Here is a 14,579-nt window from a genome sequence, read left to right on the forward strand (position 1 = left end):
AAAGAAGTGAAGACATCGGAGACCGGGGGAATCGTGCCGGCTGGATCAGGTAATGTATGCGGGGGGGGGGGGGGGGGGGGGGGGCAGCGGCAGCACCACCACAGATTGTGATCGGTTTCATGCTGAAATCAATTCACAATCTGTTTGCAGTAAAGGCAGCCATACGATCCCTCTCTGATCAGATTCGATCAAAGAGGGATCTATCTGTTGGTCGAATCTGATGGCAAATCGACCAGTGTATGGCCACCTTTAGGGTGGCCATACACTCATTAGATTAGCAGCAGATAGATCATCAGATAGATTTCAGATCTATCTGATGTTTTTAGGAACATTTTTTACTAGGAACAGATTTCCAATAGATTTTTAGTTTGAAAACTATTGCAAATCGATCCGATGGCATTTTTTTGCCATCAGATTTCCATTAGGGACAATGCAAAACGATAAGCAATCTCAACAGATCGACCTAGATTTTCCAGCATGTCAGATCGATTGAAATCGATCGAAATTGGCCGCCAATCGGCTCAGTGTATGGGCACCTTTACTGGATAAGAATAGTAATTAGTACAAATTGGATTTAAAAGGATCTCCATTCCGCATTATAATCTCTCAAGAAAATACAGAAAAAGGCAGGTAAACATTCCATTCTTCCTGTGGAGCAGTGGCTAGTATTGCCATGGGCGGCACTACACTGGGGCACGCTGGAGCACTGCCCCCCCCCCCCCCCCTGGGAACCACTGTGTCCCTCTGACTACTCCATACTGCTAAGTAACATACAGTTAACCGTTTTCAGGCTCCAGCAGCTTACTGTGAACAGGATTGGGTCTCTAAAAAAAGCTCTCCAAGTCAGCCTGAGTCTATGCAGGTGTTAAATATGTTCTAACATTGTCAGTCAACAGGAATAGTGTCTGAAGAAGGCTTACAAGCTGAAAGCTTACTGTTTTTCTTTTAAATTAGCCAATAGACTAGAGCTTGTATTTTACATACAGGAAGTTTTGAATCACAATAATAACAACCCTGATTCACTTTGTGATTGGTACCAATGTGCACCAAGACAGCAGAGTCCTCCCCAGCCACGCCCATCAATTTGCCTATGCAATCCACCACATGTCTAACCTGAGCACCCGGGAGACACCATTAATAGTTACATAGTTATTTGGGTTGAAAAAAAGACATACATCCATCGAGTTCAACCAGAGAACAAAGTACAACACTAGCCCGCTCCCTCACATATCCCTGTTGATCCAGAGGAAGGCGAAAAACCCTTACAAGGCAAAGTCCAATTAGCCCCAAAAGGGAAAAAAATTCCTTCCCGACTCCAGATGACAATCAGATAAATCCCTGGATCAACATCACTGGGCATTACTTAGTAATTGTAGCCATGGATGTCATACAGTATGATACGCACGGTCTCTTCGACACATTACCCTATCTGTCCTCCTGATTATAGTCCCCTTCCACCAACACCTGCCTGGCCTTAGCTGCACTCCTACTCCCATAGCCAACACTGATTTTGATCACCTAAATGGGCCTTACCAGCCAGCCATCGTGCCTACTTTGTGCCGGCCAAAAATTTGAAGCAGGAGCCGCCACTGAGTATTGCTACGGTACCTTCCGATATATACACTCCTATGTCTGAGATCACATGAATCATCAACACACTGATATATTTAGAAACAACTATGATAAAGGGCCTTTTTGAGGTCTGAAAAGTGTTTGTGGTTGTGTCCAGTCTCCAGCTTGCCATTAATAAAGGCCTTTTATTTATTCTGGGTAACCTGTGGTCCTATTTTTAGCACGTTGGACTTTTTAGCTGGGGCTGGCTTTGAGACCTGCATTACCTTAGTTTGTAGCACTTCAGGTGAAAGTAGAGAGAGGCTTGTCACCTTACTTACAATAAAACAAATTAACCAAATCTCAATACGAGTGTATTTCACACGGGTGGGTCCACACGTTTCCAGATGAAAAACTGATCCTGTAAATCTGATCCATTTTCCGTTGAAACGGCTGAGTTTGTTACTTTGGCCATCGGTTTATCATCTGGTTCCATTCTGACCCACCTGCTTGGTACCTGTTGCTGTCCATCCGGGTCGTTCGCCGCCATTGGCACTGCCATTTGTGTCCTCTGCACTGTATACCAATCTCAGAGCCCTAGCAGAAGTATCAGGTTTATACTGGTTTACACAAGACCAATATGAAACCTCCCTAAGCACCGTCTACTCAGAATCCTCCCTGAGGAGGGACAATTACCATTGGTCTTTTGCAAACCAATGGAAGCCTGATGTTTCTGCTGTGGCTCTGAGATTGGTATACTGGCATTTCTTAGGCGCAGGGACCTGAATGGATGGCACCAGCAGCGGCAGAGGATCAGAATGGTTGGAGGCAGATGAGTATTTTGCAAAATATCCGCAGCAAGCAGCCTAGTAAGACATGGACACTGCCCATTCTGTCAGCTTCAGTCGCCATCAGCTCTGTCCGCTTGATCTGCAGAAATGGCATACCGCACAATCTTGCGTTCTGTTCATCAGAATGGATCTGTTACGAACAGACAATTGTGAACGGATCTTATCGCTTCGCATCCCTTCCGATAAACAGAACGTTTTTACTTGCAGCGGAACTGAGCTTTATATGATGGTGCATTCATATCAGGGCTGTAGAGTCGTACAAAAATCATCCGATTCCAACTCCGTCTCCTCAGTTTATGAAACCACTACCTCTGACTGACCAAAATTGCTCCGACTCCAACTCATTAAATTCGACACTTTAATCTAATACTTACCAGGGCTGTGAGTTGGTACAAAAATTATCCGACTCCAACTCAGACTCCTCAGTTTATGAAACCATCGACTCAATCTCCAGCTGCCCAAAATTGCTCCAACTCTGACTCCTTAACTCCACAGCCCCGATTCACATACACATTATAGTCAGAAAGGCATCACTGAGGCAAAGTTTGTACAGAGTTTACAGTACTGGTTGAATTGGTAATTTGACTTGGTCAAGGTTTATCTTATCTGTAGTTATCTTTCAAATAAATATATCTGTGAGGGTGAAATTAGAACTTTGTTCTGCCATTGAGTACTCTGCAATGATTACAGATGGTATGTTGCACAATTGGAACATAAATGGTTTATATCATGAAAACAAATCAAAGGATATGGAAAGTTCCTCAGTTTTCTACCTCTGCTCTGCTCACACCCTTCCTCCCCATAAGGTAATTACGGTAGTCATTTCTCTAGATAATACAAAACAGATTTAGTACTATTTCCAGTGGCTCAAAACTGTCACTGGGCAATTTCATTCAAACTCAAGCAAGCCAAAGCCCTGTACACACACTAGAGGGATCTCGGCTAAGGTGGCTGGTTGGGGCCATCTCTGCTGAGAATCTTGCGGATGTATAAACTCCCTGGTGTGTCAGTGAGATATTTGGAATGTTGGATTATCTCTCCTGAGAGTGTTGTTCTCCTTCTAATGCTGGGTACACACGGTACGATTTTCCGACCCGATCGTTTTTTCCGCTCGATTCTGCATGCGATTCTCTTATCTTCGCTAGTTTTTCTTATCTTCTTCCATTCACTTCTATGAGAAATTAAGCGCAGAATGGATCAGGAGTAATATCGGACATGAGGGATTTTATCAATCGGATCCATCTATCGCACGGAAAATCGTACAGAGTGTACCCAGCATTACTCCTAACACTGGAAGCCACTCCATTGTGTGCTACACCACCATCCCTCCTCCCCACCACAGCAACAGAACACGTAGTACAGTACAGCAGTCAGCTCCAAACTGTGGGTAACGTTCTTTGTGCTTGCGTACAAACTTTAAAGGATAACTAAAGCAAAGGGGGGATATGGAGGCTGCCATATTTATTTCCTTTTAAAGTGAACCTCCAGACTAAAAATTGACTCAGCAGCACTGAAAAGGCCTGGTGTTTCTTTAACTGTTTCACAGCATCAGAACTTTTTTTCTCTTATACAAGCCTCATTTTTAGCTGCACAGAAAAAAACTGCCCGGGCATATTTCCCCTAATGCTGTGCAAAGCATGATGGGATTTCTGATGTTGTTCTCGCTCTGCTGTTTTGGTGTAATTTTTTTTTTTTTTTTTTACATTTTGAATTTGACATTTGAAGCCAAGGGGGCGCAGCTGGGAGGGGTGATCAGGACACAGGACAGTTGGAACTGTGTCTCATGCTCCCTGTCACCTCCTGTCAAACAAAAAGATGGCTGCCCCATGACAAAGATGGCAGCCCCCATGAATCACAAACATTTGCCTGTTCTTTTAAAACAGGGTGGGTAAGAGATTTTATTACCTATCTATTCTAATTAACATAACTAATGTAACTTAATAACAGTATGTTTGTTTAGGCTGAAGTTCCCCTTTAAGTAATACTAGATGCTTGGCTGTCCTGCTGATCCTCTGCCGTTAATACTTACCTTGGGTCTGCCCACTAGGGCATTTAGTGCCACCCTACGTGTCTACCTTCTACTGTGTTAATACTTGCCATAGCCCCTGAACAAGAATATGCAGATCAGGTATTTCTGACAATATTGTCGGATCTGACAATAATATTGTTTTTCCCTTTTTAACGGACAACTGAAGGGAAAAGAATATGGAGGCTGCCATATTTATTCCCTTTTAAACAATTCCAGTTGCCTGGCAGCCCTGCTGGTCTATTTCTCTGCAGTAGTGTCTGAATCACACCAGAAACGTGCATGCAGCTAATCTTGTCGGATCTGACAATAATGTCAGAAACACCAGATCTGCTGCATGCTTGTTCAGGGTCTATAGCTAAAAAGGCAGAGGATCAGCAGAACAGCCAGGCAACTAGTATTGCTCAAATAGAAATAATTATGGCAGCCTCCATATACATCTCACTTCAGTTGTCCTTTAAAGAGTAACTGTCGGGCATAAAATCAAAAATCAATTCTTTATTTTTATCTGGTAAACATGTAATAAGGATGCTAATCAGGCAATCCAAAAGTTACAATCACTATTACTTTTCTTGTTTATAAATGATCATTCCACAGTTTACCTGACTCCTATTTGGTACGTTGCTGCACAAAGGAAGTTGCAGGGCATGCTGGGTTGTCTTTTTTTTGCTTCTTTATTTCCCCTCGGACTTAACTAATGTACAGAAGTAAAAAAAGACAACCCAGCATGCCCTGCAACTTCCTTTGTGCGGCAACATACCAAATAGGAGTCAGGTAAACTGTGGAATGATAATTTATCAACAAGAAAAGGAATAGTGATTTTAACTTTTGGATTGCCTGATTAGCATCCTTATTACATGTTTACCAAATAAAAATAAAGAATTGATTTTTGATTGTATGCCCGACAGTTACACTTTAAACAATACCAGTTGCCAGGCAGTCCTGCTGATCTCTCTGCCATCAGTAGTGTCTGAATCGCACACCTGAAACCAGCATGCAGTTAATTCAGTCAGACTTGAGTCAGAGACTCTGCATGCCTGTTCAGGGTCTATGGCTAAAAGTATTGGAGTCAGTGGATCAATAGGACAGCCAGGCAATGTGCATTGTTTAAAAGGAAATTCATAATATGTGAGCCTCCATATGTCCCTTACCTCAGGATCCCTTTCATTCTGTATCTGCAAACTTTTGTGTGTTTTTGGGGAGAGATATTAACAGATATGTGGAACTTGGGGTAAAACTATATTCTTCACCTTAGATTTAGAAGTGCTGCAGCTGCATATCCGCAGTGTTTGTCAGTGTGTAGACTGATGTTTTATATTGGACTGGTATGCGACTCTCTGGATAACCAGAGGCATGGATTTTATGTCAGTAAACAGTGACTTTAAAGTGAGCCTCCGGATTAAAAATCTACTCAGCAGAACTGAAAAGGCTTGGTGTTTCTTTAACAGTTTCACAGCATCAGAACTTAGTTTTTCTTACCAAAGCATCATTTTTAGCTGCATTTGTAGCTAAGCTCCACCCATCAAAGAAAACTGCCCGGGCTTTTTTTCCCCTAATGCTGTGCAAAGCATGATGGGATTTCCTATGTTGTTATTCACGTTGCCTAGCAACTGGGAGGTGTGTTTAGGACACAGGACAGTTGGAACTGTGTCTCATACTCCCTGTCACCTCCTTTCAACCAAAAAGATGGCTGCCCCCATGAAATCAAACATTTGCCTCTTCTTTTAAAACAGGGTAGGTACGAGATTATATTACCTATCTATTATAATTAACATAACTAATGTTACTTAATGACAGTATGTTTGTTTAGGCTGGAGTTCCTCTTTAAGATAGGCATTATATGTCATACGGACCTATAGGGTCTCTCCGCTGCTCCTCTTCATCCAGGTCTGAGCGCTCCACTGTAGATGTAGGTAGCCAGCTCTCCTCTAAAGACTGCTTCTGTAGCTCTTCGTTCCGCTCCTTTAAGGATGGAGTGTCAACACCTTCCGAAGCCTCATTCTCTGCAACCGACACATGTATTGTTTGAATTAGAACTACAAATTGTGTTACACAAGGGATAACTTCCCTAGAAATCCAATACATAACTGCCTATCACATAAGAAATTGTTTTATTTCAGCTCGAGGTGGACTTTAACCTCCTTGCCGGTTATCCCGAGCTCAGCTCGAGGTAACCTGCGCAGGAGGATTTCTCAGGCCCCGCTGGGCCGATTTGCATAATTTTTTTCTCCCACACGCAGCTAGCAATTTGCTAGCTGTGTGTGGTACGCGATCGCCGCCGCTACCCGCCGATTCGCCGCTTCCCGCCACGCCGAGCCCTCCCCCCCCAGACCCCTGCGCAGCCTGGCCAATCAGTGCCAGGCAGCGCTGAGGGGTGGATCGGGATTCCCTCTGACGTCGGTGACGTCAACCCGCCCCGTCGACATGGCGACCGGGGAAGCCCTGCAGGAAATCCCGTTGAACGGGATTTCCTGCTTACTCTGATCGCCGGAGGTGATCGGAGTGGGTGGGGGGATGCCGCCGCTCAGCGGCTATCATGAAGCCCTGGGCTCGCTACATGATTTGGAAAAAAAAAAGAGCTGCGCTGCCCCCATGCCGGCGGGAATTGGACTGGCAAGGAGGTTAAAGGACATCCGAAGCAAAAATAATCTAATGAAATAAACAATTGTATTTATCTTCCTTCTCCTAAAAATGACTTTTTAAGATATTCCACAGTTTTATTTTATGCTTAAATCTACTTTTTAAGTTTTAACTGTTTTATTGTTTTTGCTCAATGACACATTTATTAAAGTATGCAGAGCTAAAATCTATGAACTATTGATCCTTTTTATCTCTTTCCTGCTCTCAGAAGCCATTTTCTGCTAGGAAAGTGTTTTATAGTTGGTATTTCTTATCAGTGAGGGTCACATTGTATCCGAAGACATAACAACAAAAGTTGTTTAAGTGATACCTTTAATGACTAACTGTACAAGATTCCTTTGCAAGCTTTCGAAACTTTAAATTTCTTCACACTGTAGTCACTTCCTGTTGGAGTCAGGACTGAGTCAGCCACTTACATACCTGATATTTAAAGGAGTTATCAGGCGAAATAAAGGAAAATAAGTGCAACTTACCCGGGGCTTCGTCCAGCCTCAAGCTCCCAGCCGTTCGCCGCCGCTGCCTCCCGGTCCCCAGCGATGACGTCAGGCCGACCTGCGCAAGCGGCGCTGTCAATTTCTGACACGTGGACTGGAGCGTACTGCGCAGGCACAGTAGTTCTACGCCTGTGCAGTACGCTCCGGTCCACGTGGCCGTGATTTACAGCGCTGCTCGTGCAGGCGCAGTACAGGCCAACCTCCAGGTCGGCCTGACATCATCGCTAAGGGCCGGGAGGCAGCGGCGGCGAACGGCTGACCTGCGGCGAGGGACATGCTGGGAGCTGGACAAAGCCTTGAGTAAGTTGCACTTATTTTCCTTCAATTCGCCTGATAACTCCTTTAACTCTTTCAGGCAGAGAAAGAACAAAAGGAACACAGCAGTTATTTGTGTGCTTGGAACTGTACATACCCATGCCATCTCATCATGTCACACGTCACTTTGGGTATCCTTTAAAAGATACATGAGTACGAAAGAACGGTATACTGTAAGTGCATCTTCACTTACCTGATGCCTCTTCCAGTCCCTAGAAGTGTCTGTGTCTCTCGCCACAGTTCTGCAGTCACCAAGTCTCCTTTCACTAGCATCCCTAGCTTAGATTGCTTATAGGAGAGGTCCGTAAGCTTTTTAAATGAATGGCCAACCAACATATTACTGTCCTTTAGACTTTTGCGGGCCAGAGTGTAGTTAAAACAGACTTTAAATAAACTGTAGCAGTTTGCCATGTGCATCAAGCTTCAGTATCTATAATTATTATTGGCCACCCAACCCATCTCTCAACTTATTGACCCTTCAGTGTGATCACCTCTCCCATTAGTCACTGTGCCATTGTACCCACCCAACACTAGTTATCCCCCACCTCTCTAGTGAATGTGACCTCACCTTGCTTTCTTCACTTAACTAATTGTACTTCCACTGTATTATGTCTCCCAACATTTTCATCATTCCACAGTCATTGCATGCCCACTGTACTCATCACTCCTTCCAGTTACTGTGCTCGCCCCAACTTCCTCACAAGCCTCCCGATCCCTGTGTATTTATCTGGACTCTGTTTTAGCCAAAATGAGACAGTTTAAAGGGGAACTGAAGAGAGAGGTATATGGAGGCTGCCATGTTTATTTCCTTTTAAGCAGTACCAGTTGCCAGGCCCTCCTGTTGATCCTCTGCCTCTAATACTATTAGCCATAGCCCCTGAACAAGCATGCAGCAGATCAGGTGTTGCAGACTTTAAAGTCAGATCTGACAAGACTAGCTGCATGCTTGTTTCTGGGGTTATTCAGATACTACTGCAGAGAAATAGACCAGCAGGGCTGCCAGGCAACTGGTATTGATTAAAAGGAAATAAATATGGCAGCCTCCGTATACCTCTTACTTCAGTTCCCCTTTAAGCAATGATCATCTCAGGCCTGCATTATTTCATAAAATAAAGCTACCAACTGAACATGGATGCTAGTGGGACATACAAAGCACCATGTGACTGTCATCTTTCCTCAACAACCAATGCTGCACCGACATGCATGCTAAGCTAGAACAGAAAGCTTAGCACATTAAAATAAAAAAAATGTGAAAGTGTAAAAGTCCACCTACCTGCGTTCATTTTGAAGAAGGAATCTGGGGGGCGTGGCATATCAGGGATAACCTCATACAGGGGGCGAAAAGGCTCAAACATCTCAGGTGACTTGTCATGCAGAGGCACTGTGTCAATAATCTGAAAGAAGAATGGTATCTAGGGTTCCCACAGGACTTCAATATGCAAAAGGCATGTACAATAAAACTCAACATATTAATACTATGTGATTTCTTTGTGCAAATCTACTGGAACCAGATTGAATCCCCAATATCCGTTTATGACCCAATGACCTATCATTACCTATAAACATTTCCTAACTCTAACCTTCTCTGCTCCTCTGTCCTTAAAAGGAAGCTGACTATCTGTAGTTGACTGCCTGTAGTTTGACTAAGTTCGGTGCAGCCTATCACTAGGGCAATGGTTCTCAAACTTTCCCAGGTCAGAGCACCCTTAATGACTCTCGTGGCAAAAAAAAAAATTGCGAAAAATGCATGGTCGCCATATTACGCATCAAATATGGCCCAATAATATACATTGCCAATGCCATTCCCCCTCTAGATACACAACATCCCAGTTAGGCAGCCAGTGCCCAGTTTTAGTCAGGAAGTGTCCAGCATTAGATAAAAAAGATAAAGGATGGGTGATTCTTAAGGATTTTACAACCCTGGTCACTTGGGATAAAAGGAGAGACCAGAAGACTGATGGAGTAGTATTGTCTGATAGGGTGGGGTGAGATACTCACAATTGTGAGTTGCAAAGACTTGCAGCCCCCGTATAAGGCCTGCGGGGAATTAAACCGTCCATGCTCAGTGGCCCAGGTCACCATTCAGGAACAGGAAACAGGCTGGTTGCAGTCCTAGGGATCTGACTTGAAGTATATTGGAATATTAAACTACAATCTAAACCTCCTATGAAGGTATAATTGACACAATAGAGGCACCCGGTATGTTATGAGCTAGTGGGATACTAGACAACAAATATGAATAGGAGATAGATCTTACCTTTTCTGAAGATAATGAAGGCCCGTGTAACTGGAAACAATTTTATTCAGCACAGTGGTCTTATTACACAGGTCTTCATTATCTGCAGAAGAGATAAAATCTGCCTTCTATTCATATTTGTGGTCTAGTATCCCACTAGCTCACAATATACCTCCACCCCCAGTTTTGTGTCCCTCATTAGATAATCATTATCCCTGTTAAAACTAGTAGCGCTCCCCTTTAAAGAGGCTCTGTAACAAAATTTTCAGCCTTATTTCTTGTATCCTATAAGTTCCTATACCTGTTCTAATGTGGTCTGGATCACTGCAGCCTTTTCTAGTTGCACTGTCTCTGTAATGTATCTAATCTTCTTTTCTTTGTCAAGCCTTGTCGAGCCAGGGAGGAATGTGCTGCCTCTGCTGTGATAGGGAGAAGTTATACACACTCCCTCCACTCCCCCTGCATGCTCTGTGTGCTTTGTTTACTACTCACAGACAGAGCTCTCTGAAGGGGAAGGAAGCTGCCTGTCTCATGCTGAGAACTGTGAGAATCCCAGGCCGGAGTGCAGATAATTCTCTATGTAATAAAAACTCCTCCGTAGAAGCGCAAGACGCGCGAAACGGCCGTAAGGCTCTGCACCCTCCGCACCCCCCACAGTCACCAATGGTATGTGTCTTTGGATTTTGTCTACTGAAATGGATAATGTTTCTTCGCTTTTTTAAGTATTTGGATTAAAGTATATGACATTCATAAAGTTTTAAAAATCACTCATGCGCCTATATATACCATCACATATACAGTTTTATTCAATTCATAAATTCAAATTCATATATATTACATTAATATGCAAGCAAACACTAGCCAACTTTCTCAGTCCCACCTCCCTATGGTAAACAGTCTGGCACACGCCACAACATATACCTATAGATTGATTCGCTGAGTAAACTTAGTTTTCTAGCATAAAATTGCACCAATCCCTATAGCACCTTTCCAATGTTAAAAAGTGTTTTTGCACCTTAAAAATGGCAATAATAGCCTTTCTTGTTCAAAAATCAATAAAATAAAAATAAAAATAACGTCCTGTGAGCTCACAAAGGTATAATTCATAAATCCAACAGGAAAAAGTTCATGAATTATACCTGAGGGACTGAGAAAGTTGGCTAGTGTTTGCTTGCATATTAATGTAATATATATGAATTTGAATTTATGAATTGAATAAAACTGTATATGTGATGGTATATATAGGCGCATGAGTGATTTTTAAAACTTTATGAATGCTTGAATGGTGGGGGTGTGAGTAACCCCATTTATCACTGACTGCAGCCAATTGAATTAATTTTATATTGAGTGGGCGCAAATCTACCTGTTTACATTTTAAAGTATATGACAGCAGTGCCGGTTTCCTCTCTTTCCTCTGGCATTTAGTAATAAAAACTTGTAGTATACTGAAACATGAGATATATACAAACATCACTTCCTGGTTAGCAGCCATGTTTTTTGTTTGTAAACACTGCATAAAACTGGCGATTAAAAGCCAGGATAGCGGCAGGGAGCTGCGGAAACGGCAAAGAGGGGCCCATGAGAACATAATGAATAGAATGGTATGCTTTTTATTGTTAGAATTTGAGAGTACAGATTCTCTTTAATTATCCAGTGTCCCTTATAGGTGGTCCGTGTTCTCCTTTCGGAAGTCAGTAGCCCCCTCTAGATAGACAGCATTCTCCTTAGACAGCTAATGACCCCCAGTGACTCTTACCCTCCCTTTCTGTAGGTAGGCAGCATCCTCTCCCGGGGGAACCTACCTTCCTTCCAGATAAGCCCGAGGCACACCAGGGCACTCAGTTTGAGAACCTCTGCACCAGGAAATTGGGATGGTCAATGAGAAGCAAATAATTTCGATTTCATGCAGGATGAGGCAAATTTTGTATACTAATGTATGCAGGGCCGGATTTGTACTTTTCACCACCCAAGGCCACCAGCAGCAGCTGCCCCCCTCTAGTATAGGTAGCCAGATTTAGCCTGATGACCCCCCCCTTCCTTCTAGTAAAAGAAGCCAGATGCCCCCCCCTTCTGTATAGATAGCCTGATGACCCACCTTCCTCCAGTATAGGTAGTCAGGTGACCCTTCCCGCCCCCAACCCCACTATAGCCTGCTGCCCACCCGCCCTTGATCCTGTGGTGCCCTAGGCCATGGCCTATGTGGCCTTGCCTTAAATCCGGCCCTGAATGTATGCAGCTTGAAAATGGACCAATAGAATTCTATCTTGGCAGAATCATATTGGTCTATTTATAAGATGCATACATTTGCATCCACAATTTGAATAATCCTGCATTAACTTGCAGGGTGCAGGGGGATGAGGGTTCAGGTACATTGGGCTCAATTCTGGTAGCGTTAAGTAAATAATTACCTCATGGAATTGGGTTTACCTCATGAGGGAAATCAACTTTTGAATTCTGGTAGTTTAAGTAAAGTTTTACCTCATGTAATTTCATGAGGTAATTCATGTGGTAATGTTCTACTAAAAATGTGTGGTATTTAGTAGTGAAATATCTCACACTTGAATTCTGAAGTGAAATAAGGGGCGTGTTTGCATGTCTTTTACCTCATATAATTAGACCTACCTCTACCACATGATAAATGTAGTGCTGTGACAGAATTGTGATATCTGTCACATAACATGGAGCCTTTTCAGCTTGTTCTGTGTTCAGGGCCCCCATAAGTAAAAGTGATCTGACCAACGAATCATGTTTTACCTCATGTTTTACCACATGTTTTACCGCATGTTCGGAAATGGAGAAAAATCTTTCAGAATTGATAAAAGAAGAGGAAAATACCTCATGAGGTATTTTACCAACAAAAAAATATTTACCTCACATAGCTACCAGAATTGAGCCCATATTATCTAAACTCTGGATACCAACCTGTCAAGTGACTATATTCCAATCAGCCCTAGATAATTTACTGGAAAATGATTGGCTAGTTGCTATGAGCAGAAACACCTGTTTCATTGCTCCATTGTTCAGAAGTCGTCTCCAATGGAATGAACAGAAATATATTACCTTCTGGGCTACCATCTTCATATCTCTTATATAAGTACACATGGCATCTTCTTGGCTCATGTGACCCAGCTTGCTCCAGGCATCCCTGCAAAAACACACTCCCATGTAACAAACATGATATCACTGGAATATAGCAGCCCCTAGCAAAGGTTCCCATGACAGCCAAGTCCTCCACACATGCCTGGGCTGGAGAGATGTTTAGAGGCAGTCACTTTACTTAGTCCTGTATCTCAGCAGGAAAACCTTGCCAGTGTATCATGCAGGCTTTGAACATTTGCCTCTGATTATTCTGAAGTGTTGCCAAGTGAGAAACTCCCTTATTTGGGAGAGTGGCATGCAGGAATCCACAGTGAGGACTTAAAAACAAGCACTAGTTTCACTGTAAACCTGGCAATCATATGAGCCTTAGGACAAGTTTATACAGTCAGCTTTTCTCTGACTGTACATATTTGGCAGTGCTGCTTTTTAAATCTCCCTGTCCCACATAAGATGCATTTAGCAGAGCAAGCTTGAACTTCCACCTGCCTACAGTGATTTAGTTGTACTAGTACAGTGACAACAGTCTAGGTAGGACACCTTGTCCCCTCACCAATATTATTTAGTGGGGCCCCACAAGGGTCAGTATTAGGTCCAATTCTTTCCAATTTACTTATGACTTATTTATTAGATGGAATACATAGTAAAGTTGCCATCCTCAAAGTTGCTACAAAATTATGCAGAATTATTAACACTAAGCAGGATAGTGACATAACACAACAGTATCTTGACAGAATGTTCATATGGGCAAGCTTATAACAGATAAACTTTAATGTTGATTAATGTAAGGTCATGCACCTTGGACGTGCCAATGGTAGAGCACCATATAAAATAAATGCCATACAGCTGGGAATATCAAACTTGGAGAAACACTTGGGAATACTGGTTGAAATATGTTAAAGAAAACCTGTAACATCAAAAAGTTCCCCTGGGGTGTACTCACCTCGGGAAGGGGAAGCCTCAGGGTCCCAATGAGGCTTCCCACACCGTCCTCTGTCTCATGGGGTCTCCCTGCAGCCCTCCGAACAGCGGTGATGTAACTATTTACCTTTCCGGCTCCTGCGCAGGCGCTGTGGCGGCTCTCGGCTCCGAAGTAGGCGGAAATACCCGATCGCCGGCGGGACTGCTCTACTGCGCAGGTGCAAGTTTCCGGCGCCTGCGCAGTAGAGCGGACCCGACTGAGATCGGGAATTTCCGTCTACTTTGGAGCCGAAAGCCGCCACAGCGCCCCTGCTGGAGCCAGCAAAGGTAAATATTGAACAGGCTGTCGGATCTGTCGGGCCGCTGTTCGGAGGGCTGCAGGGAGACCCCCATGGGACAGAGGATGGCTTGGGAAGCCTCATTGGGACCCTGAGGGTTCCCCCTCCCGA

At 43.5% G+C, this 14,579-nt stretch overlaps 1 protein-coding gene across 3 annotated transcripts in view; it reads right to left on the minus strand.

Moving 5' to 3' along the window:
* ACBD4 (acyl-CoA binding domain containing 4) overlaps positions 1–14,579 on the minus strand; it is an 84,469-nt gene that overhangs the window by 40,775 nt on the left and 29,115 nt on the right. For all 3 annotated transcript variants that reach the window (XM_068262484.1, XM_068262483.1, XM_068262482.1), the window contains exons 4-6: positions 13,174–13,258; positions 9,151–9,271; positions 6,282–6,431 (exon numbers count right to left, since the gene is read on the minus strand). In XM_068262484.1, coding sequence (XP_068118585.1) covers positions 6,282–6,431; positions 9,151–9,271; positions 13,174–13,258 — 356 coding nt within the window. The remainder of the gene's footprint in view (positions 1–6,281; positions 6,432–9,150; positions 9,272–13,173; positions 13,259–14,579) is intronic.

The sequence above is a fragment of the Hyperolius riggenbachi genome, chromosome 12 (assembly GCF_040937935.1).
Source record: "Hyperolius riggenbachi isolate aHypRig1 chromosome 12, aHypRig1.pri, whole genome shotgun sequence".
NCBI classification, from domain to species: domain Eukaryota; kingdom Metazoa; phylum Chordata; class Amphibia; order Anura; family Hyperoliidae; genus Hyperolius; species Hyperolius riggenbachi.